At 44.8% G+C, this 24,979-nt stretch overlaps 1 protein-coding gene across 5 annotated transcripts in view; it reads right to left on the bottom strand.

Annotated features, from left to right (window-relative positions):
- RAI14 (retinoic acid induced 14) overlaps nt 1-24,979 on the bottom strand; it is a 136,957-nt gene that overhangs the window by 50,919 nt on the left and 61,059 nt on the right. For all 5 annotated transcript variants that reach the window (XM_053295052.1, XM_053295054.1, XM_053295050.1 and 2 more), the window contains exon 3: nt 7,824-7,954. In XM_053295052.1, the coding sequence (XP_053151027.1) occupies nt 7,824-7,954 (131 nt within the window). The remainder of the gene's footprint in view (nt 1-7,823; nt 7,955-24,979) is intronic.

Below are 24,979 nucleotides of genomic sequence, written 5' to 3'. Positions count from 1 at the left end.
GTACCGGCTCTGAAGTTCCCTCAACAGCTGAGGCCAGAAAGGCCCCAGGCGGGGCGGGCAGAGCGAGGCATTGTGGGACCATGGAGCCAGGCTAGAGGGGCCAGGGAGGGAGCGAGGGAGGGGGCGAGGGAGGGAGAAGGCAGCAGCAGACAGGGGCACAGCTGAGGGGGATACGGGTGAGAGCAGCCTGATGTGGCAGGGCGGAGGTCCAATTAGCGGGGGCGTGGGATGCATCAGTTGTCAGGAGGGCGAGTGGTGGAGGTCTCCGGAGAGAGACTGCCACAGTGACCCCGAGGAGCCTGGAGGACCACAACTCGGGTGAACCAAAACCTCTCCCCTCAAAAACTCTGAGGCCCTGCCTGGGGGAAGTAAGAAGGAGAAGACCACAGGAGAACGGCCGTGGAGAGGCCAGTGCTGTGACATGCACTCCTATGACTTGTATTAATTTTCAGGCTTTTTATGCGCTCAAGCTTCTGGTGTACCTCCGACTATTTTTAGTATTTTAATGTACCTTAAGTACCATTTCATATGTAATCAGTTTTTATCTACTCTCACTTTTAACATGTAATCACATGTATACTTTATGCTGGTCTAGGACCAGAATAAAGATTGACTGATATGGCCCTAAACCACCTTTCCCTCCAATGCACTGGTTTTCTAACTGCAGGGAGTTTTAAAAAACCACACTAAGGGGCCATTAAAAAATGGCATCCTTTGCTCCCAAGTCTTAAGTGGTACCGTACATTCCACCACCTTATTCTGTTGCATGCATCAGCCCAGTCTAAAAGCAAACCTACATGTGACACAGAATGAGGTGGTAGTGTTCTGGACTGCACCACTTCTGACACTGGTGTGGGGGAGAGAAATTATGTCCAATGTCCCACAAAGCACCCAGCATTTAGTACACTAGGCGATTAAGACAGAGGGTTATGATTCCCTCTAAGGTACTAGTTTAATACATGTAGTAAGGACTTTTTCTTTTTAAAATGTGGGGGGAGCAGTCCAAATCCCATGATCCCTCCTCCCTGCAGTCTGAAATGCTGCATTCCAGAATACTGCATATGACACAGATTCAGATGGTAGACTAAAGGGGTCGAACACCTCGTTCATGCATTATCCAAACTGGCTTGATTGCCACCACCTCCATGGCTGCCTCCACATTGCTTCTGACAATGCCTATATCTCCTGTCCACTCAGCTAGTGAACACTGCATGACTACATTCACCACACATTTGCATTATTTTAATAATATTTAAATATTTGTTTGTTTGTTTACTTTTATATCCCACTGTTCCTTCAAGGAGCCCAGAAAAGTATACATGGTTATTTTAATGCTCACAAACACCCTGTAAGGTAGGTTAGGCTATGAGTTAAGTGACTGGCCCAGAGTCACCCAGTGAGTTTCATGGCTGAGTAGGGGATTTAAACTCCGGTCTCTTCTGTCCTAGTCCAACTGTCTATCTACTCCACTCCACTGGCATTATATAATAATAATTGCTGCTATGTTTTTTTAATCATGGAAATATTCACACTGAAAGACAGGGTTAGGTATTTATTCATACACTGGTTACATATGCACATGTATAAATAAAAATACCAGAATACCTGTGGGACACTTAAATTTCACATGCTCTGGTTGTCTTAGAAACTCACACCAGTTCTTTTCTTTGAAAAACAAAGAGGCATGCAGTTCCTTTAATGCCATATTGAAGAGACACAGAGAAAGTCCTGTTGGAGCAATTCAAATGCTTGCTAAGAGGTTTCCGTTCAGGTCACCTGGAGTCAATGCCATCATTCACTTTCTTCACCCAAACAGAAACTGAACGGATGCAGCCAGTGAAACCAGACCAAGCAAGAAGTGGAGAGTAGGACTCCATAAACAAAGTCTGGAGGCTGCGCTTTTCAGCTTCACAGCTAGCCATAAACTTCCCAGCAGCCTCCCGCTCCAGATCGGGCTCCTTCCTCTAACCCCACTGAATGGTCCACAATTTAAAAGCCTTTTGTTTTCTCATGGGACATGAAGCAGTAAACTATTTTGCAACTGTCCAGTAAATCAATTTTCTCCAGGGCTATAATATTAATGCCAAAATCTTGCATTGCTATTCAAAAATAAATACAACAAATCCATGACAAAAATCTTGCCCAAGTTTAGGCATTGGAACTCAAAACTGAAAAGAAGAGATACCAATACTTATTATCATTAATTCGATTTCTATACCACCCTTCCAAAAATGGCTCAGGGCAGTTTACACAAAGAAATAATAACTTAGGACCAGTGTTCCTTGTAACAGGGATTCCCACATGTTGACTACACCTCCCAACACCCCCAGCCAAAGGCCACTGCAGCTGGGGATGATAGGAGTTGTAGTCAACAACTGGGAATCCCTGTTACAGAGAGCACTACTTAGGACTTCACAGGGTAACAATTCAAAGTGCAGAATTCTCTTTGACTGCATTATGCTAAACACAGAACGCTACATGTGATAACAGTAGAATGGTGTCTCAACATTAAAGTGCACCGTCGAGTCGGTGTTGACTTCTGGCAACCACAGAACCCTGTGGTTGTCTTTGGTAGAATTCAGGAGGAGTTTACTATTGCTTCCTCTCATGCAGTATGAGATGATCTTCCTATATTGCTGCTGCCCGATATAGGAGTTTTCATAGTTTGGGAAACATATCAGCAGGGATTCAAACCAGCAAACTCTGGCTTGCTAAGCAAGTCATTTCCCCGCTGCACCATTAGGTCGCTCTCGCCATTAGATGGCTCTGTCTCGACATTGCCACAATCATATGTAAAGTGGGAAGGGAATGCAATTTAAAGCACCAAAAAGTGGGTTTGAGAACAGGAAACGGAAGCCTCCCCTGCCTGTCCACGTCCTCATAGCTCTTTTCCCCAACCAGCACTGTTCCCTCTAAGGCAAGCACACATGCACGTGCTCACAAGTTTTTGGATGTCCACTCAGTTCATTTTAGAGCCAGCTGAGGTTGAATCAGAAAGGCCCCATTCTGAATGCAGGTGCACACACACTGCCTTGATACTGCCATCCAGAACAAAACTCATTCTGCACAGTGATGAAAAAAATTAGAGGGATCACTGCCAACCAGGATCACTTGTAGTAGAGCCCAGCTGGAGACAACTACAAAAGACCAGAAATGTTGCACTTGAACTCATATCTCCCAATGATGGGAGCCAAATAGGAGTCTGCCATAGATTTGCATGATTTTCCCTTGCCCTTTCCGCACCCCAACCCCCCATCCTTGTGGTTTGTTTTAATCAGGGTGTAGCATGACATCTGCACTAACACCAACGATTCTAACTCCCTAAACCAGGGCTTGAAGAGGCTTTTACTAACCTTGGTTACAACCAGGTTTGCTGGTTGTAAACAGGGTTAGTAAAACCATGGTTACAACATTATTTATACCACAGATAATGCATACCAAAAAAGGGGGAGAGAGAAATTGTTCAGGAGAGGGAGTATGAAGCTTGCAACCTACTGTCCTAACCAAGATTAGGAGATGAGCATTACATCTTCACTGGGCCATATTGGAGCGAGGGGGAAGGGAGAAAGACAACTTCCTGCATACAACAGAAGCTAAATCTGCTGTTTAAAAATCTCTTGGAAAAGATCATTCTTCCTCACTACCATATTAGTTACCTAACACAACAGTCATCTTACATGTTTCCACCATACACAACAGCTTATTTTGGACAAACTGTGCCATTTTTATAGTATTGTACACAACATCCAATGCACCAGTGCAACCAACAGATAACCCGGTTTCACACTGCTACTGCACAATTACTCTGGCATCTGTTAATTAAGATACGTATATCCTGTCCTGTGCACCAAAGAATTCCAATGTGGCTCACAAAATAAAAACCAGATACATATTAAAAGCGTCAGAAAGAAAAAGCACCATTAAAACCCATAACAGTCACAGCAACCAACAACAATCCCCAGTTCAGTGGATCAGAGAGCCCGCAAAGCCCTAAAATACAGACAGGCCTTTTGCCACTGGAAAGGCAGCAGCAAGGAAGTGGCACGCACTTCCTCTGGGAGGGAATTCCAAAGCCTCCAGTGCCATTGCAGAAAAAACTCTGTCCCTGCAATAACTCAAGTGGGGGGTGGGGAGGGGGAGAAACTCAAAGCAGGGCCTCTGAATCACATGGGGTTACATATGGGGATGGTATAGACCAGGGCTGCACAACATCAGCCCTCCAGCTGGTGTTGGACTACAACCCCCATAATCCCCCACCACAGTGGCCAAGAAAGTCAGGGATCATGGGAATTGTAGGCCAACATCTGCATTGTAGCCCAAGTTGTGCAGCCCGATACACACACAAATAAGGAAGAAGTCATGCTGAGAGAATGCCCATCATGACATCAGTGAGAGCATCCCGACTCATGCCTGGTGCAATCCCTCTCTCATGTATTGTGGGACGCGGGGGGGAAGGCACTCCAAAATACCTGTTTGGAGCATGTGTACAGGAACCATTCTGAAAATCATACGAAACACAAAGGAACATAGGAAGCTGCCATATACTGAGTCAGACCATGGGTCCAGCTCAGTATTGTCTACCCAGACGGGCAGCAGCTTCTCCAAGGTTGCAGGCAGGAATCGCTGTCCACCCTATCTTGGAGATGCCAGGGAGGGAACCTGGAACCTAGATGCTCTTTCCAGAGCAACTCCATCCCCTGAGGGGAATATCTTACAGTGCTCACACAGTCTCCCATTCAAATGTTTCAGGAGAGCCCTTAAAACCTATCTGTTTAGCCTGGCCTTCCAGGGTTTTTTAACTGCTGTAAACGGTTTTAAATTGTTTTAAGTGGTTGTCCTGGTTTTCCAGGGTTTTTTTTTAGCTGTTTGAATGTTTAATTGTTTTTATTCTCTTTTTATAGTTTTGATTTTAATTGTTAACTGGTTTTAATTGTTTTTATTCTGTTGTAAACCACCCTGAGCCATTTTGGAAGGGCAGTATATAAATCAAATAAACAAATGAATAATAAATAAACCAGGATGGACCCTGCTTAGCTAAGGGGACAAGTCATGTTTGCTACCACAAGACCAGCTCTCCTCACATACAATAAAGGGATGTGAACGAGTGACCCACCAGGAGTGGGTCAGGATATTCCCCACCAATGTAGGGACTGGCCTGCTCTTGGCGTGATCCCTTATGTGGGCCCGGACAGTACTGTTTGTACCGGCTCCATGGTTTCTGGGATTTGCACCAGTCCTCCCTGTGGAGAACATGTAAAGGGGGTCTCAGCACTCCCAAACAGGCACAGAAAAAGATTCTGCACAAATGGTACCAGGGGGGAGCTGAAGAAAGTGCATTTTCACCTAGATTTAAAGCATTTCTGTCTGGTACAAGACGGGGGTATATCGCAGGAACAATTTACAATAAGTGAACAAATGCGTTTTGAAAGGAAATCAGGCACAGCACTAGAAAGGCAGCCTACCAACGAACCGGAACAACTGGGATTTGAACTGCCTAAATGGCATGAAGAGCTAACTCACAATATTAAACGCTTACTGCTAGGTTTTTTAAAAAGAGAACACACACAGGGTTTTGGGGTTTTTTTGTTAAAAAGAGAACAAAGTACAAAGAGTACTTACAGGTGAAACTCGAAAAATTAGAATATTGTGCAAAAGTTCATTAATTTCAGTAATGCAAATTAAAAGGTGAAACTGATATATGAGATAGACGCATTACATGCAAAGCGAGATAAGTCAAGCCTTAATTTGTTATAATTGTGATGATCATGGCGTACAGCTCATGAGAACCCCAAATCCACAATCCCAGAAAATTAGAATATTACATGGAACCAATAAGACAAGGATTGAAGAATAGAACAATATCGGACCTCTGAAAAGTATAAGCATGCATATGTATTCAGTACTTGGTTTGGGCCCCTTTTGCAGCAATTACAGCCTCAATGCAGCGTGGCATGGATGCTATCAGCCTGTGGCACTGCTGAGGTGTTATGGAAGACCAGGATGCTTCAATAGTGGCCTTCAGCTCTTCTGCATTGTTGGTCTCATGTCTCTCATCCTTCTCTTGGCAATGCCCCATAGATTCTCTGTGGGGTTCAGGTCAGGCGAGTTTGCTGGCCAATCAAGCACAGTAATCCCATGGTCATTGAACCAGGTTTTGGTACTTTTGGCAGTGTGGGCAGGTGCCAAGTCCTGCTGGAAAATGAAGTCAGCATCCAAATACAGCTCGTCTGTGGAAGGAAGCATGAAGTGCTCCAAAATCTCCTGATAGACGGCTGCGTTGACCCTGGACTTAATGAAGCACAGTGGACCAACACCAGCAGATGACACGGCTCCCCAAATCAACACAGACTGTGGAAACTTCACACTGGATTTCAAGCATCTTGCATTGTGTGCCTCTCCATTCTTTCTCCAGACTCTGGGTCCTTGGTTTCCAAATGAGATGCAAAAGTTGCTCTCATCAGAAAAGAGGACTTTGGACCACTGAGCAACAGACCAGTTCTTTTTTTCTTGAGCCCAGGTAAGATGCTTCTGACGTTGTTTGTTGTTCAGGAGCGGCTTGACAAGAGGAATACGACATTTGAAGCCCATGTCCAGGATCCGTCTGTGTGTGGTGGCTCTTGATGCACTAACTCCAGCCTCAGTCCACTCCTTGTGAAAGTCCCCAACACTTTTGAATGGCCTTTTCCTCACAATCCTCTCCAGGCTGCGGTCATCCCTGCTGCTTGTGCACCTTTTTCTTCCACACTTTTCCCTTCCACATAACTTTCTATTGATGTGCTTTGATACAGCACTTTGGGAACATCCAACTTCTTTTGTAATTACCTTTTGAGGCTTTCCCTCCTTATGGAGGGTGTCAATGATGGTTTTCTGCACAACTGTCAAGTCAGCAGTCTTTCCCATGATTGTGATTCCTAATGAACCAGACTGAGAGACCATTTAAAGGCTCAGGAACCCTTTGCAGGTGTTATGGATTGATTAGCTGATTGGAGTGGGACACCTGGAGCCTAGACTGTTGAACCTTTTCACAATATTCTAATTTTCTGGGATTGTGGATTTTGGGTTCTCATGAGCTGTACGCCATGATCATCGCAATTATAACAAATTAAGGCTTGACTTATCTCGCTTTGCATGTAATGCGTCTTTCTCATATATCAGTTTCACCTTTTAATTTGCATTACTGAAATTAATGAACTTTTGCACGATATTCTAATTTTTCGAGTTTCACCTGTAAAGAGAATGGCTGAAATACAAGGAAATGGATCTTACAGCTATGACTGTCAGTCAACTCCCCTGAGAATGAACAGGCCTTATACCTGCCTGTTCATCTGGAGCAGGGCTGCACAACTCAAATGCCCTAGTGGGCCAGAACCATCTACAACTTGTCATGCAGGGGCCAAGGCCAATTTTTAGCACATTATTACATTAAAATTATTATTAGTTACTTGTGGATCTATTCCCCCTGTCAATGGACTCAAGAATAGTGACCAGAAAATAGGTCCTGTATCTGCTCAATCAGTGGGGCCCGTGGAGTGCACGTCAGCCCAAAATAAATGCCAACTCCTCTCCCTAAATTGTCCTTGCTTTCAGGCTGCAATCCTAGGCATGCTTACATGTGAGTAAACCTCACTGGGTACACCAGGAACATATTTCTGAGAAAACATGCACAGGATGGCGTTATGAGGCAGTTTCCAGCTCCTGTGTTGCTGCAGGATACCTGGGGGCCAGTAAAATAGTCCCTGCGGGCTGAATCCGGCCCCCGGGCCTTATGTTGTGCAGGCCTGATCGGGAGGCATGTTATCTTTGCTATTTTCTTAGCGACTTACGCAGTCTTCCCTTCGCTGTCATGTTTGGTGGCGCTGGCTCCCTTCTTGCTCAGCAAGGAGGCCACTTTCTCCACATCTCTATTCTCCACCGCTTGCAGCAGGCGCTCGTCATTCTTATTCCACTCATTGGCCTGCAGGAAAAGAGACACAGATGAACAGAATTAAGTTCTTTTGCAGTCCTGAAATAGCGCAAGACATTTGTTGATGCTAGGCGCAACAACCCCTTCTCCCAAAAAAGTACCACAAAAGAAGGCTGTGAATAGATGGAATTGAAGGTTTGGGGTACGTCCAACTCACGCAGAATCTTCCACGGTGTAGTGCAGTTATGCTGGCAAGGGCTGCAGCATTATGGAAAGTCACTGCCTGATGTTTTTTCTTGCTATGCTAATTTATCACTGACTGCTGCTAGTTGGGAGTGGGTTACACCCACTTTGACTGGATCCTGGATTCACTCATATTCTGCACAATTACGTGACACACTTCGTGTTGCTTGGTCTTAGGGTCTTGTCCCTGCTGATCAACCTTTGTCCTTTTCTATACTAGTGTGCATTAATAATTACTACATTTATGTCCTGCCTTTCTTCCTTCGTGGAACTCGGGGGCAGAGGGAGGCCGGTGGTGGTGGCCTGGGTCTAGCCCGCCACCGCAGCCTCCTAGCCCCGCCCCCTACATCTGATGTCACCCGCTAAGTCACATCCCTTGTGTCTGCCATCACACCCCTTGTGTCTGCAGGCAAAATCCCTGGCCAGCACAGCATTCACAGTGCAGTGGCTTTCCCTGTCTAAAAGGCAGGGAGAGTCGCTCCTAGCCATGCTGTAAATGCGGTGCTGGTTTAGCTCGCAAATGGGGTCGCATGGCCCCGTTTGCAAGCACAATCCCCAGCCAGCGCCATGTTCACAGTGCAGCCGGGAGAGCTGCTCCAGCTGTGCTGGCTGGGGATTTTGCCTGCAAATGGGGCCGTGCTGCCCCGCTTGCAAGCAAAACTACGCCCCCTGCATCTGACATCAGATGCAGGGGGTGTTGCTGGGGCCCCAGGCACAGCCCCTGATTGACAACAGCCCAGGTTCTTCGAACCTGTTTGCTCAATGGTGGCTCCACCCCGGTGGAACTCAAAGATAGTATACACAGGGTTCCAAGGAAATCAGACCCAGACATACTTAACTTTAGGTAAGGCTGCAACGAGTGCCCTCAGACCATGCCCTGGTTCTAAGTGGAACATAACAATACCTACTTAGACCATTATATGTACCCAACCAAGTGAGTTCTGACCCACAAAATCTGACCCACCACACTAAGTACAGCAATATTGTTAGAGGTGGTATTGCAATACTTAGTACAATGTTCGTGCAATACCTGGTATAATGCAGTAGAAACGTTGCAGTGTCCTTAGGACTCCAGTTCCATTCTTTCACAATGAGACCAGAATGGCTGAGCCACAGCATCTCAAAATATGGCATAGAAGACAATTCTAGACTCTTCTTAACACAATGAAATGGGAATGTCTTCTAACAAATAATTCTCAAAACATGGACAATTATCTTCTTTGGGGTCTCATCCCTTTTTGTTCCGGTTATTTGGTGCCTTCCCTTTTTTCTACAGGGGCTTATGCCGCAACATGTTTTAACATTTAAGGTGGCCAAAGACAGAGTAATTATCCCCTCTGAAATTTTCACCAGAGCAACCTCTTGAAGTTATACTCTAAGTATAACCTCTTGTTATACCCTAAAACTCAAGATGTCGAGCCCTGCATCAATCTTATCTGCTTTGCTGTTTTGCGAAGCCCAGAAAGAATTGGCTAGAAAGTATTTGGATAGGAATTACACTATTCACATGCACTCCTGTCTACAACAGGCTGATCCACAAAGAAAACTACCAAGGTGGAGACACCCCACCGAAAACCAAAACAGAATGCTCTAATGAAACCCAAACTTCAAAGAGATCTGTGCTACAGGGCCTTCATTCCCACCCTATTTGCTATAAACAGTAGTCGTTAAAGCAAATACCTTTCATGTGCAAGCAATACATGGATCTTTATACTAATATTTGCACCACTATTACACCAAGCCAGGCAATGCTATTTGACAGCTCAGGATAACCTCAGTCCAGAAGGGAGTTGCCTTCAGCACTAATGAGCTGCACACAAAGTTGCTGCTGTAAGCCAAGCTTGCATCTTGGAGCAAGAACCCAAGCCAAGACTTAAAATGAAAAATAAACTTGGAACAAGCTCCCATGATCCAGCTGCTGAGACTCAAACTGGCTTTCAGCCTCAATTGCTAGTCCCACAGAAGTGAACAGTGGGCGTTCACACAGAGGAGGGGGGGAATGGAGCCCATTACCTGTGCCCGCGGGAACAAGACAGTACCCCTCCTTTAATTGTTCCCTTGCCACACACATCCACTAAACACATCGGGGAACATGTCTGTGAGCAGTCAGTACTTGCCTTTCCAGTTAAGCACTGGACATGGAAGGAGAGAAGGAAATCTGAGCCCACAAGTTTTGCCCTCTGTGGCTAATTAGCAGCTTCGGGAGAGGGGTTCCGATTTAGACTGGGGAAGTGGCACAACAGCAAAGTGTTTGCCACCCCTTGCTGCAAGCCAGATCCAGAAGTCAAGAGGCATGGTTGCTTTTTGAGATAGAGGAAAAACATGGAGGATTTGTTTTTGCTTATTTAAAATATCTATACCAGTGCACAATGCCCTGCCACTCCAGTTATGTAGGAATCACAGAATTCCCATGTAACGTCTAGTTGACCCTTATACAGAAATGTTCAGATCTCCGTGAGTGTGAACAACAGCCTCCTTCCTGAGCTACTTCCATCAGCTGCAGTAGGAGTACTGTCAAAAAATCAACGGGGGGATTTTACCACCTCCACCTCTGTCTTGTCTGTCTTTCGTTTCAGCTTGTTTACCCACATCTACTCCATAACCAATTCTGCACACTGATTCAGGACTTCCGTTGCTTCCCTGATGGAAAATAATCCATCCAAAGGTTTGTGCAACCTGGGAAAGGAAAGAGGCATCTCTTAAAGTGGTGGATTTCGTATACTTAAGCAGGGGTGCAGGGGAGGAACAGCAGGAGAGGGTATGCCCTCAGTTCTTGCCTGTGGGCTCCCCAGAGGCATCTGGTGGGCCACTTTGGGAAACAGGTCGCTGGACTAGATAGGTCTTGGGCCAGATCCAGCAAGGCTGTTCTTATCCCAGCATGGCATCTCTTCTAGTGATTACTGCTTGCATTTCCCTTGTGTTTCTTTTGAGATTATGAGCCCCTTGAGAGGTAGTCCATCTTTTCCCTTTCACTATGTAAACCACTTTGGGGTGTGTGTGTGTGTGTGTGTGTGTGTGTGTAAAATAAGAAAAACCTGTTCTGTTAGGCATTAGGCAATCTCTAACTTGAGAAAGTGATGTGTCCCCCAAATGCCAGTGATGTGTCCCCAAATGTGGTCCCCCCCCAAAGGTTATCTAAACCCAGTTACGGGCTGTTCTGACATAGTAGATAAGCTGACTGATTCACTCTCTGTCTTCTCTCCAGTTTGCATGCATGCTTCGAAATTCAAAGCTCTAAATGGCAAGTTGGGCCATGCTTCAGTTTTCAAAACATTACACTATCAGTCTGCTTAGACCTCAGAAAGACAGCATATACTCTGGCTCACATTACCCAAGCTTGTGGGCAAGAAAATAAAGCACACCCTGCACGTTTTGCAATGATTTGCCCACAGTTTAATAAACATTCACATCGATTTGTTGGGCATCCTACAGATGAAAATGGTTAATATAAGAAGTATCTGGGAAATGGCTGGATTGAAGATGTCATTTGAGGTTGATCTATTAATACTATTTCTACTTGGAACACAGTTTAAAACACAAACAGAATCTAACAGCTTCTTGACTTGCTGATATCCGTTTGAAACATATATGCATTCTTGAGTTTTTTGGCAGAAGTGCGGGTTTTTGTTTTAAAAAAACAGTACAAAGCTCAAGGAGCAGGAAGTTCATGCTACTAATAACTATTTACATTTGTACAATGGGGGCTAGATTCCCCATTTACTCTCAATGTAAGCTAATAACTGAAGATTTCACAGGTTGTTCCTGGGAAAACTCCTCTTGTTTTTAAGATTAGAGGCTGATTCATATGTTCTCAGAATACAAAAATACCAGAGCATTTCCATATTCGCAGGAGTTCCATTCCTGGCTACAACCTTGGATATGGAAACCGTGAATATCGAGGTATTGAGGGTTATGGGATCATGGGGGTTAGGCTCCAAGTCATCAGGAAAATTGTCAAAAATTGCTGAAAATCAGCCAAATTTTTGGGGAAACGCAGGAGGAAGCTTCTTACCATGCTTTGCTGCTCCCCTGAGTCGCGCTGTGCCCTGGAATGCCCCACAAATTGGCTGAAAATCACGATTTTTGAAAAAACACAGAGCCATTTTGAGGGTCTGAGACACACAATTATGAACCCCACCGTCCATTGAGATCATCAGGAGAGGTCCGTCTGCATTTGCCACTGGCTCGTCTGGTGGCTACTCAGGGATGGGGCCTTCTCCGTTGCTGCCCCAAGGCTTTAGAATGCGCTCTCTAGTGAAATAAGAGCCTCCCCATCTGACAACTTTTAAAAAGTCTTTAAAGACACATTTGTTCACCTAGGCTTTTAACTGATATTGTTTTAATGTTTTTAGAATATTGTTTAAAAATTTTAAATTGTGTTTTAAATTTCTTGCTTTTAAATTTTTGTTTTTGTTTTTAATTAATGTTTTACTTTTTAATCTTGTAAGTTTTGGGCGGTATAAAATATGTTAAGTAAATAAAATAATAAATATTATTATTATTATTATTATTAATTCAAAATTACCTCTGCAATCATTTCCGGCCACCCCCAACATGTGGATAGGCATGGTTGACATGCCCCCCTCCCCCGGGGTATGCCGAGGTCAGGTGTCTTTTACCCAACCAAGGACAATGAATCCATGGATATCAAGGCCCAGCTGTGTGCCATTTACGTTATTTACTTCCAGTCCCCTGCACAAGGAGTTCAGAATGGCAGAAATTGCTCTGCCCAGCCTCTGCCCGCATGTTATCTACACCGAAACTCTTAAGGTGGGCTTGCCTGAGATATAGAAAGCATCCAAAGGGTCACCCAGGAAGCTTAACCGATGAGCAGGGATTTGAGCGCCAGGCTCTCCAAAACTCTAAATATTACACTATACAGTGTAAAAATCTCAACACACGTGCAAGCAGGGTGGATTTGATTTAAATCACTGGTTTAAATCACGATTTAAATCACTAGCAGGGTGGATAAAAATAAAAAAAATCCGATTTAAATCAAAAAAATCCATTTTTTAAATTTAAATCGGATTTTTTTGATTTTTATCCACCCTGCTAGTGATTTAAATCGTGATTTAAATCAGTTTGATTTAAATTGTGATTTAAATCAGTTTGATTTAAATCAAATCCACCCTGCGTGCAAGTGATCCATTCGCATGAACAGCACAATGTAAGTAGAGAGAGCGACTCCATGAGGTGGATGCACTCGAAACAGATGCCTTTCTTTATAGGGGCACTCAGAACTTCATCCTTGACTAGCTTGGCCCCTCAAATGTTTCTGAAAACCCTACTGGAACTCCCATTTTAAAGAGGACATATGAAGCTGGCCTCACACCAAGTCAATTCTTTGGGTCCATCTAGATCAGGTTTGTCTACACCAGGGATTCTCAACGTTGGGTCCCCAGATGTTATTTGACTTCAACTCCCATAATCCCCAGCCAAAGGCCACTGTAGCTGGGAATTATGGGAGCTGAAGTCCAATAACATCTGGGGACCCAACGTTGAGAATCCCTGGTCTACACCACTCATTGGCAGCAGCTCTCCAGGGTTTCCAACAGGAGGATTTCCCAGCTTCTTCTGGAGATAACCAGGGATTGCATTCAGGGCATCCTGCATGCAAAGAACATACTCGACCACTGAGCTAGAGCTCCCTTCATTACTTTTTATTCCCCTCCCTCTTCTTAAATTTTTTTTAGAAAGACTGTCCATTCTGGGTATATGCAAGTCGTTCCTTCTTTCCCAAGACACCAAGATCACCGCACAAACTCTTGTAGCTCCAAAAGCACATATTCCTACACACAGAAGTCTAACAGCAGAACTTCATGAGGCTCAGACCAGCCATGCATTATACAGCTCATTAAAGCAGATCTCCGACATGAGTAAATAGGCTGCAGATTTGGACAGAGAAGGTGAACGTATCACACAAATTGTTCACTCGTGTATTAAACAGGACTAGGATTCGTGGCTCTTCTTGTGACAGTTGATTTGTGATGTTGCAGAAGTTCCCTCCTGGGTTATATCAGGGGTCCTCAAAACTGGGTCCCCAGATGTTGTTGGCTACAACTCCCCATTGGCCATTGTGGCTAGGGATGATGAGAGCTGTGGTTCAACAACAGGAGAGGAGAGCTGGTCTTGTGGTAGCAAGCATGACTTGTCCCCTTAGCTAAGCGGGGTCCACCCTGGTTGCATATGAATGGGAGACAGGATGTGTGAGCACTAAGATATTCCCCTTAGGGGATGGAGCTGCTCTAGGAAGAGCAGAAGGTTCCAAGTTCCCTCCCTGGCATCTCCAAGATAGGACTGAGAGGGATTCCTGCCTGCACTTTTGGAGAAGCTGCTGCCAGTTTGTGTAGACAATACTGAGCTAGATGGACCTATGGTCTGACTCAGTATATGACAGCTTCCTATGTTCCTATGTAACATCTGGAGACCCAAGGTTATGCTGCCTCCATGAACAGACTACTCAGGCAAGCCATTAAACCCACATACCAGAAGCTGAACAATATTTATATGGTCAGCTCTAAGACTGATGGAGTTGGCAGACTAGTCAAATAGCGTTAAACACATTCTGTGAACCCAAAATTGCCACTGTGCAGGAAGCAGTTCTCTTATTTCCATTTCATTATGGCCAGCAAGGGTAGAAGTGAAGACTGCTTACCCTCTGCCTCTAAAGTAGTCAGGGCAAACCTAACATATTTAACTGAATCAAAGATTACTCTGAATTTAAGACAACCCCCTTAAAAAGCTTTAAAAAAAAAAACCCTTAAAAAGATCCTTTTAACTTCCTAAAAGCGAATTCCATTGTTTCACAACCGTTAATACTTTAATACTGTTAGATACAGGTTATACCTACATTTATGCGAAAGGAACAGGATTCTGAATTTAAGACTACCTCTTTATTGCTCATATCAACCAACTTGGGGAAAACCTAGTCTTGTTCAGGTAAATACAGTAGCTCAAAGTTTCTTCAACTGGCCACCACCTATAACTACTGAAATCTCCAAACAAGAACTCAGAACAGGCATCAGTGGTCCAGAATTACCCATGACTCCCTCTTACCTGCTGCAAGAACCAGGTAGTACCACCTGTGTGTGATCTCAGTGAACCTCCTTTGAGGGCCTGGAGTCTGATCCTTTTAACTTCCTAAAAGCTAATTCCATTGTTTCACAACAGTTAATACTTTTGTTTCTGTGATTAGCATATAAGCATCACATCTATTGACCATTCAAACATCTTGATTGTTATTCTAAGCCAGGGGTCCCCCGATGTTGGTGGACTGCAACTTCTACCATCCCCAGTCACAGCAGTACCATTCTGGCAGGGGATGATGGGAATTGTAGCCCATCAACATCTGGAGATGCAAGGTTGAGAACCCCTGTTCTAAGTGCTTGATAACAGTCTGACAATATTTGAGACTGAGTTGTTTTGGGACAGGAACAGTCTTCTCATTCCTTTTTGCACCATTTTGTGACCTTTTTGCTAGAAAGCAGTATATAAATATTTTGAATAAATTGATGAGTCAGTCGACCCACTCTCCTTCAAGCAATCCAGTGCCTAGCCTTAGCCTTTGAGCATACCAACTTTTCCACCGCAAAGCCTCGGGCAATTTTTTTCTTCTTCTCAGGAGATTACAAGTGGTTTGTGGAAGGACAAGAAGGAGAGGTTGATATACTCAGTCAGAAAGAACCCAAGGAGCTGGTTTCTCTGTGCCAACTCCGTTGCTGATCTAATCCACTGTAAATAACTAAACTCTGTATGCCAAGAGTGAAAGATCTTTGGACAGTCAAATGCTAATCTATCCAATTTGGCTGCTGTTCATCCTGCCTATTATGCATCTTTAGAACTCTTCCCTACAAGGCCATACATTGTTTATACTACAATGTCAACCACCATTTTTCCCCCCTAGGAGACAGAAAGCAAGCATTTTGGGGCCTTTTCAAAAAAACAAACAACTCTCTTGACAGCCCTCACATCAATGCTCTGCAAGGGAACACAAGTTCACAAAACAAATCAATTCTGCTTAGAAAGCAAAGATGCTTCCCATGCATTTTGTATTTGCACTGAACTGTTTAAACCAAGTAAAGCAGCTGCTTACTGAACAGTCACAAAGGGAGTCATGGAGTTTCTGTTCCCATTTAAAAGCCAGCACTTGCTGTTGCTACTTAACAGCCGTTCTATGCAACTTTGTTTCCCCCACCTAACAAAGGTGATTTTATAAATGTTGATCACATTTGTAGCCTGCTGGTTCGCTCAAGAGCTCGGGGCAGCACATGAAGAGCACACACATTTGGGTTGTTCTTCAATTTTGTCCTAACCACCACCCAGTGGGGTAGATTAGGTCAAGAAATTTGAACTCAGGTCTCCCTTCTCAAACTCCAGGACTGCATCCACTATAGTACACTGAACTTCAACAGCAATGAAGTTGCAGTTAATATCTACATGGAACTGCAGCCAAGAAAAGACTAATAAGTGCACTGTTCCCTCTAAGGCGTGCGCACACAAGTCTTTTGATGTCCGCTCAGTAAATTTTAGATTCCGCTCATGTTGAATCAGGAAGGCCCCACTCTGAATGCATGTGCGCACACACTGCCTTGATACTGCCACCCAAAAGAAAATTCATTCCGCACACAGATGAAAAAAATTAGAGACAACACTGAATAGGTGTAGGACCACAGGCCAAATACAGACTTTGGCAGTCCTAATTTGACATTTTTGGGCTGCAGGCAACAGCTGGCAGAAGTGTGTTGGATCCTTTTCATTCCCAACATTCATTTTAAAAAACGGAAAAGAAAAGCACTGTATCACTAATCTCTTCCTGGCGACCACATTTATGAACAAGCATAATGCAAGAGGATTTCACCCTTCCTCCAGTTCTCCATGGATCAAGGAAAACTTGAAGGGTCTCATTTCACGACAGGCAGCAGACATAATCCCCTCCCTCAATTCCTTGAGCATGAGCAGGGGGTGGGGGTAGAGAGGAAGGCTGAAGTCAGCCTCTCATTTCAGGATGAGGGAGGGAAGGAGAGGAAGAGATTTTGTGCAGACCCCCAGCACAGTGCAAAATTAAAAAAGGAGATAGTTCTTTGAGAACATAATCCTGCCCAGAGCCCCGGCGTACAGGAGAAAAGAGTGCATCACTTAGCTCCCCCTGCCTGCCCCTCCCCACAGCTGCCGATGTACTCTGTGGTCACAGCCCTTGCTCTTTCCAGGTAAGGGAATTGCTCTGAACTGGTAGGTGTTGTTCCCAATCTTGAAACGCAGAAAGCAACGGTGCTGAGAACAGATGGTAATACGGTAGTACGTGTCTTTGAGATCTAGGCAGACGAACCAAGTGCCTCTTTGTAGGAGGGTGAGGACATCTGCGATGATGATCATTCAAAAGCGTTTGTAGGTGATGAATTGGTTGAGGAGTTGTCGATCTAGAATGGGATGGAGACTTCCGTCATGTTTGAGAACAGTGGAGTATGGGGGAGTGGAAACCTTCTGATGAGGGGTTGTGGACCAGTTCTATGGCTTGTTTGCCGAGCAGCAAAGTCACCTCCACCAGTAGGGTGGGGGTAGATTTGGTGGTGACTGGTGGATTGAATGGGGGGTACAGATGAAGATTCCAGTGCATACCCAATTCTTATGACTGAGGATCCACGGGTCTGATGTGATGGCCTCCCATACCAAAAGGTAGGGAGACAGACGGGTGCCCTACTGGTGTGGGCCTGGGGAGTCAATGTTTGTTTGTTTTTGAAAAGTGGAAGATTGCCTGGGTTTGTTTAGTGGCATGTGTTATGTGTTGTACGAAGGATGCTTTCCATAGGATTGGAACTTTGAAGTGCGAAAGGAGCAGTCACCCTGGTGATACTGGGAGGAGGATCTTTTGAGTTAGTGTACGGGTCCATTTGGTTGGCCTGTGATGTCTAGGTGTGGGCGGCTGATAGCTCATGGAGCAAGCCATGTTGCAAAGGCATTGGACCTTTTGCAGTGTTTCGTCTGTCTTTTCTCCAAATAGGGTATTGCCATTGAAAGGGAAGTCTTCGATACAGGACTGAGCCTCATAAGCAAGGCCAGAAGAACGCAACCAGGCATGGCGACGGATTGCTATTGAGGTGGCCATGACCTCCACAGCACATTCTGCTGAATGTGTGGCGGAGTACAGCTCCTGCTTGACTAACTGAGCTGCCTCCTTAAAGAATGTTTTAGCTGGGTCCTTTATCTGGAGGTAGGTGATTTAAGAAGGGGGTTAGGTGCTCCCAGAGGAAATGATTGTAGCGGGCATTATAGGCCTGATAGTTGGCTAATTTGTAATGTAGAGTGGAGATAGAATAGAGTTGTCTGCCAAAAGTATTTCCTGCCCTCCCAATCTGGAGGAGCAGAGGTGGAGCGAGCCCTGGTCTTAGATATGGAAGACTCCACTACTATTGAGTTTGGTGTGGGATGACACTGTAGGAAGTGTCCCCCTTGGTCTTCTTCCATGTGAACTCTGTAGAAGGATTCCAAGCGCTTCGTAGGTTGGGGCAGCCAAGATGGCCGTGCCCAGCAATATCCATGAGGCCGCAAGTGAAATAGGGGCTCTTGTATCTGCTTCTATCAGACCAAATAATGGGTCTGGTGCCGCCTTACTCTATTGGGTCAAGGGTATGCCCAAGGAAGTGGCCATGCGGGATATGAATTGAATATCACTGGGGGCTAACAGCTGAGCGCTGGTGAATAGGCACTTCCTGGTGATGAGAGAGCCTGCATTTTTTCTTGGGTTTGAGGAACAGGAGCCTCTGAGGAGGACGCCAGGCACTTAAGAGGTTTTGAGGGCAGTAGAGGCGCCTCTTTCTTCTTCTTCTTTTTTCACTTAGTGGAAGCGGTGGAGGCCTTCGAGCCCAAGGACGGTGGGGCCATGACTGGGGCAGCCACCGTAGCAAAGGACATGAACTCTGTAGCCGTAGGCTCTGAAGGCCTCGAGGAGGCAGGTGCACTGGCCGAGCCGGTAATGGCCGAGAAAAGGGGCTGTGAGCCCAAGGAAGGCATGGCTGGGATGGGAGCGGCCTGCATGGTTTGGGCAGAAGCTGCTTCCAAAGACAGAAGGCTCATTCCCAGAGCCAAGATCTCAGGTGGGAGGCTCAGATCTTTCGGGCCTGCTTAGTTAAGTTGGCACAGTATGTGAAAGTTTCAACTTTGTGGGCCTCACCGAGGCCAAACAGGCAGAGGCTGTGCTGGTTGGTAGATGGGAGTTTGGCCCTACGGCAGGCGCAGCACTTGAAAATGGTCTTGCTGGCCATAAGCAGCCAAAGGAATGAAAAAAAAAACACTGGCCCCTGCACAAGGTGGCCAGAAAGAAAGGGAGGGAGGGGGAATGCAAAACAAATAAATCAAATCAAATCAAATCAAATCAATAAATAAATAATAAATCCACTGGCTGAAAGAGTGGAGGAAACGAAATACAAGTTGAGTATCCCTAATCTGGACATCTGAAATCTGGAATGCTCAAAATCCGGAAACCACCACGGCGTGCACCCGCAGCACCGACAAAACATTATTTACACATGAAATCTGAATTTCACCTCCACCTAAAATGCCATGTTTGAGTCTAACATGACCAGCAACATTATTGTGTTGAAAATGTTCTCGCAATTCATTTTCATTACATTTGCAGCTACCTGTAGTTGTCGTAAAGTCAATGTTTATTTGTTCTTATACTTTAAATAAAACCTTAAAAAATACAGTGTACAGTAAGCTTTCATGTTTAGACTTGGATCTCATGCCTAAGATATCTCATTACAGTATGCAAATATTCCAAAATCCAGAAAAGTCCGAAATCGGGAACACGTCTGCTCCCAAGCAGTTCAGATAAGGGAAACTCAACCTGTAATAATGAGAAAGAAGAACAAACGAGAGATTGGAGATAGGAAGGGAAAGGAATAATAAAGTTGGGGTGGGGGCTTGGTTAGTTCAACCAAGAACAACTCACAATCAAAGTGTCTATTGGCAGATGACGAGGTCTCTGCACAAGCACAAAGCCCATTTGTGTAAAGCACAGAGAGCATGTCGAAGAAAGGTACTTTCAGTGTCAGAGCTTTCTACATGCTTTGCAAGTAGGCCCAGGTTCAGTACCTGCTATCTCCAGGCAGGGCTGGAGAAACCCGTCTGAAACCCTGGATTGCTACTCCCAGCCAGCCCAGACAATATTGTCCACACAGACCGGGACAATAGCTGGTGCAAAGCAAGTTGCTTCAGAGAGAATTCAAGCCAGCTTGCCAGTGCTTGTGCATACATGCTTGCATTTTGGCATTTTACCATTAACATTACAAATCCTTCGTTTCTCTTTTCTTATCGCAGCAGCACATCTAAGCATGCAGTTATGCAGAAGGGGTGGTAATTAAAAAAGACCGCATGATTTTAAAATTATTATCCTATCCACCAATAGCATGGGAAACTGAAAAGCTCTCAAGTTTCATGGTGATTTTCCCCACTGGGCCATCTTTGGCCCAAGAAAAACCAGAGTAGCATCTCTGGTGGCAGACAGAGAGGGGGATGAAGCTTAATTTGCAGCAGGCGGGTCCTCCAAAGGCCTTTAGGTCAAGCCTCCAGAATTACCCAGGCACACCTCTGGGTTGAGCATAACTACAAAACAGAGTAGCATTCCGTTTCTTGCTCAACCAATGGGCAAACAGCAAGTTCCTCCCTGAGACAGGTTCTGTTGAGCTGTTACCCGAAATGTTTTGACGACTGTTGCAACAGACAAAACAGACTTTTCCAATGAGAACTGATGGCAGCATGATTAACATCAGTTCTTTGAAATTAAAGACTTGCCACCCAGTATTTAAGCAGGCTTGATTCAAATCAATCCTCCTTTATCAGATGAAAGCAAACAATACCGTAACACCATCACAACAATTAGCGTGTACAATTAGATCGGCAGATAGCGAAATGGCATAAGCAATTCGTTAGCTTATGGCAGTGGCAATTACTGACAAGCAGCCTTACAAGCAATATAAGCCAGGGACTCGAGTTCTGCAACGTGTTTCCCTATCTCAAAATTCCAATCTACAGATGCCTTAATTTGCAAGACCACGCAAGGAAGTAGTCAGCCCACCCGGTTCTGCAATCTGCATTGAGCCGGACACTGTAAATGTTGTCCTCTATTCTAAAAAAAACACCACACACACAAGAGAGAGATTAGGAGGAATGTGTTTACAAAGGAAACATCCTGAAAAAGATGAATTATGGAAGCCCAAAACAAACACTTTGGCTGAAAAACAGCATGTACTCCAACAACTCCTCAAGTATTTTTTATTAGTTAAACAACTTTAAAAGCTTAAGTGAACTGCATGTTTAGAAGGTGCTACAGCCATTAACTTTGCTGCAGGGAAAAGGCCAGGACCTTCTATAAATAACTGACGGTTGTCAACAAAACAGAGTGTGGAGAGATTGGGGGAAAATAATCCGTTCCAGTTGTTAAAAAAACACCCAGGTCATTACTCATCTCTCAGATGTTAGTGGTTGTTCTGGCAAGCCTGCCTCTGCATCTTCAGCCTCAGTTCTTATAGTCAGCATTTAAGAATAAAATGACAGGGTTAATAATTATACACCAGACATGCAAACGCCCCATCGCTTAGCTGCCTAGGAGGACTGAAAGGCTGAACATGGGCAACCAGGATTCATGACATAGCAACACAGGAAGCCGCCTTGTACTGAGTCAGACAGTGGGTCCAACGAGATTAGTATTGTCTACGTTGACTGGCCAAGGCTCTCTTGGGTTTCAGGCAGGAGTCTTTCTTCCCCAGCCCTGCTTAGAGATGCCAGGGATTGAACCTGGGGCCTTCTGCATGCAAAACAGATGCTTACCACCAGGGTTCCCTCTAACAGGGATTCCCAGATGTTGACTACAACTCCCAGAATCCCCATCTGCAATGACTTTTGTTTGGGGATTATGGGAGTGGTAGTCAACAACATCTGGGATTTTCTGTTAGAGGGAAAAATGTTTACCACTGAGCTATGGTTCCTTGCAGTCAAGGACAAAATCACAAGCATTGTCACAAGCAAAGGAGAGCTGGTCTTGGGGTAGCAAGCATGATTTGTCCCCCTAGCTAAGCAGGGTCCACCCTGGTTGCATATGAATGGGAGACTAGAAGTGTGAGCGCTGGAAGAGATTCCCCTCAGGGGATGGAGCCACTCTGTGAAGAGCAGAAGGTTCCAAGTTCCCTCCCTGGGTTCTCCAAGATAGGGCTGAGTGAGACTCCTGCCTGCAACCTTGGAGAAGCCGCTGCCAGTCTGTGAAGACAATACTGAGCAAGATGGACCTATGGTCTGACTCAGTATATGGCAGCTTCCTATGTTCCTATGTCATCTTTGTTTGTGAACCATTAAGACACACTTGTGTAACAACTGTAGTTTCGGATCCATGAGGGCTAGAATCCTTTTTCAAAATAAATCAACTTCAACAGGGACCTTTCAACTTTTATACTTTTTTTTTTTTTTTTAAAGAGCCCGCCACCAATCTTGCTTGAGCCCTGCAATTAAGAACTGTGGGCAAAAGAGCAAACCCCGTGTACAACAGGCCACGTTCCCAGGCCGGGAACGGAAACTAGAGTCTCAAATCATTGGCAGCATGCAGCTAGCATGTTGGCAACATGTCAGACCGACTCCCATTGTTCAGGAAACCTGCAAGTCAGCAATAAAATGACCGGTGATTTATCTCTGGCTGGTCTCAAGAGAGGACGAGAGCAATTACCATCACCACACGCAAGCCATCTATCTTTGTAAGTCAGAAGGTAATTAAAGCCAAGAAAGAGTATGTTTGTATGAAAGGAAGCACTTGGTTTATCTTAACACATATATATCTCTAAAAGATTTTTAGGGGCCTGAACAAGCAAAGGAAAAAATCCACTTAAAAAAATTGGCTCTCCAACACAGGACAATCTCGGAGTAAGACCTAGAAGAGGTGCTCTGGTAATGAAGAGGCATTAAAAGCAAATTGCGGCACTGGTCATTTGCTCAATATAGAGGCTGAAGTTGAAGTGATCCAACTGCACAGGAAAAATCTTCAAGCCACAAGTCTTTGCCCTTGAGCATGCTGGCTTCCTCAGTCCTTTCCAGACTTTGAAGGGAATACTTGGATGAAGTGGCTTGCAGACCACACAGAAGCAGCAGAAGCAGCCAGAGACCACATTTCAATCCAATCATGCATTTGCCTAGATGGGGTCGTATTTCGATATCCTTCAGCTGCAAACAGCACAACATTCTCTCTCAGCTTCTATGAACTAGAGATAGGACAATGAAGAACATTTATATACTGCTTTTCAACAGAAGTTCCCAAAGTGGTTTACAGAGAGAAATAAAAATAAAGTTGGATCCCTGTCCCCAAAGGGCTCACAATCTAAAAAGAAACCTATAAGAGAGACACCAGCAACAACCACTGGAGGGATGGTGTGCAGGGGATGGACAGGGCCAGATGCTCTCCCTCTGCTCAATAAAAGAGAATCAGCACTTTTAAAAAGGTGCCTCTCTGCTCAGTTAGCAGGAAGATATGCAGATATTCCAGAGCAGTTTCCATTCAATTCAGTGCTTTGAACTCTTTTTAAAAATTCCCTTGCATGACGTATTGGTTGGACAGGTTAGACAAAAATGAGCAAGCATGAATCTCCATCTTCTGTACCCCAGCTTCCCTCGTGCAGGGGCAGAAGAGAAGCTTCAGTTTGCAGCTGTAAACCAAATGGCAGCTTCCGATTACATCCAAATATGAGAAACTGTGGTTTGTCCGAGCCACTGTTAGCAAGCCAGGATATCAAACTAGGAAGATGACCAATATTTATACACCACTTTTCAACAAAAGCTCCCAAAGCAGCTTACATAGATATAAAACAAAACAAACAAAACAAACAAAACAAACAAAACAAACAAAACAAACAAAACAAACAAAACAAACAAAACAAACAAAACAAACAAAACAAACAAAACAAACAAAACAAACAAAACAAACAAAACAAACAAAACAAACAAAACAAACAAAACAGTTCCCTGTCCCCAAAGGGCTCACAATGTAAAAGAAGAAACATAAGATAGACACAGGCAACAGCCACTGGAAGGATGCTGTGTTGGGGATGGATAAGGCCAGTTGCTCTCCGCCTGCTAAATAAAGAGAATTGCCACTTTTAAAAAATGCCTCTTTCCTCAGTTAGCAGGGGACTGAACCAGAGCATGAAGACAGTAGCTAAAAACTGGGGTTCTTAGAGGGTACCTGTAGCCCTAGAGTAGTTGGAGGACTCCCATGGGTTACTCTGAGCCCTCCTGCCTCCCCCTGCTGCAGCTGTGCTATTCCCCCGCCCCAGCCGAGGATTGCTGGCCTGAAACTGACAGATCCACTGGAGACCCTCCTCCTCCTCCGCTCTTGACTGGCTAGATACAGGCTGAAGCTCTGCATACCCCTCCCCTCAGCCTGATAGGATTCAGAAATTTAGCACTGAGTACAAGCCACCTAATGGCACAGTGGGGAAATGACTTGACTAGCAAGACACTGACTTGACTAGCAAGTCAAATATATTAGAGTGCTCACATATCTCCCATCCAAATGCAAACCAGGGCTGACCCTGCTTAGCAAAGGGGGCAATTCATGCTTGCTACTACAAGACCACCTTTTCTCATTTGGCCCCAGTACAGCTCCCAATTATGATAAACCTTGGCTGACGATCACTGACCACCCACTCCCTAGTTTAACAACAAAGGCTTTATCAACCTGCTCTTTAGAAGAAATGGAGATCTGAACTCCAGATATGACATAGGTTTCAGATCTTGGTTTCTTTTGAGTAATCTGGGTTAGAATAAACCAAGATTAGTTGAGTGTCACAACTGATCTTG

This window comes from Hemicordylus capensis, chromosome 2 (assembly GCF_027244095.1).
Source record: "Hemicordylus capensis ecotype Gifberg chromosome 2, rHemCap1.1.pri, whole genome shotgun sequence".
Taxonomy (NCBI): domain Eukaryota; kingdom Metazoa; phylum Chordata; class Lepidosauria; order Squamata; family Cordylidae; genus Hemicordylus; species Hemicordylus capensis.
The sequence above is the reverse complement of the archived record's forward strand: the minus strand, read 5'-3'. Positions and strand labels throughout refer to the sequence as shown.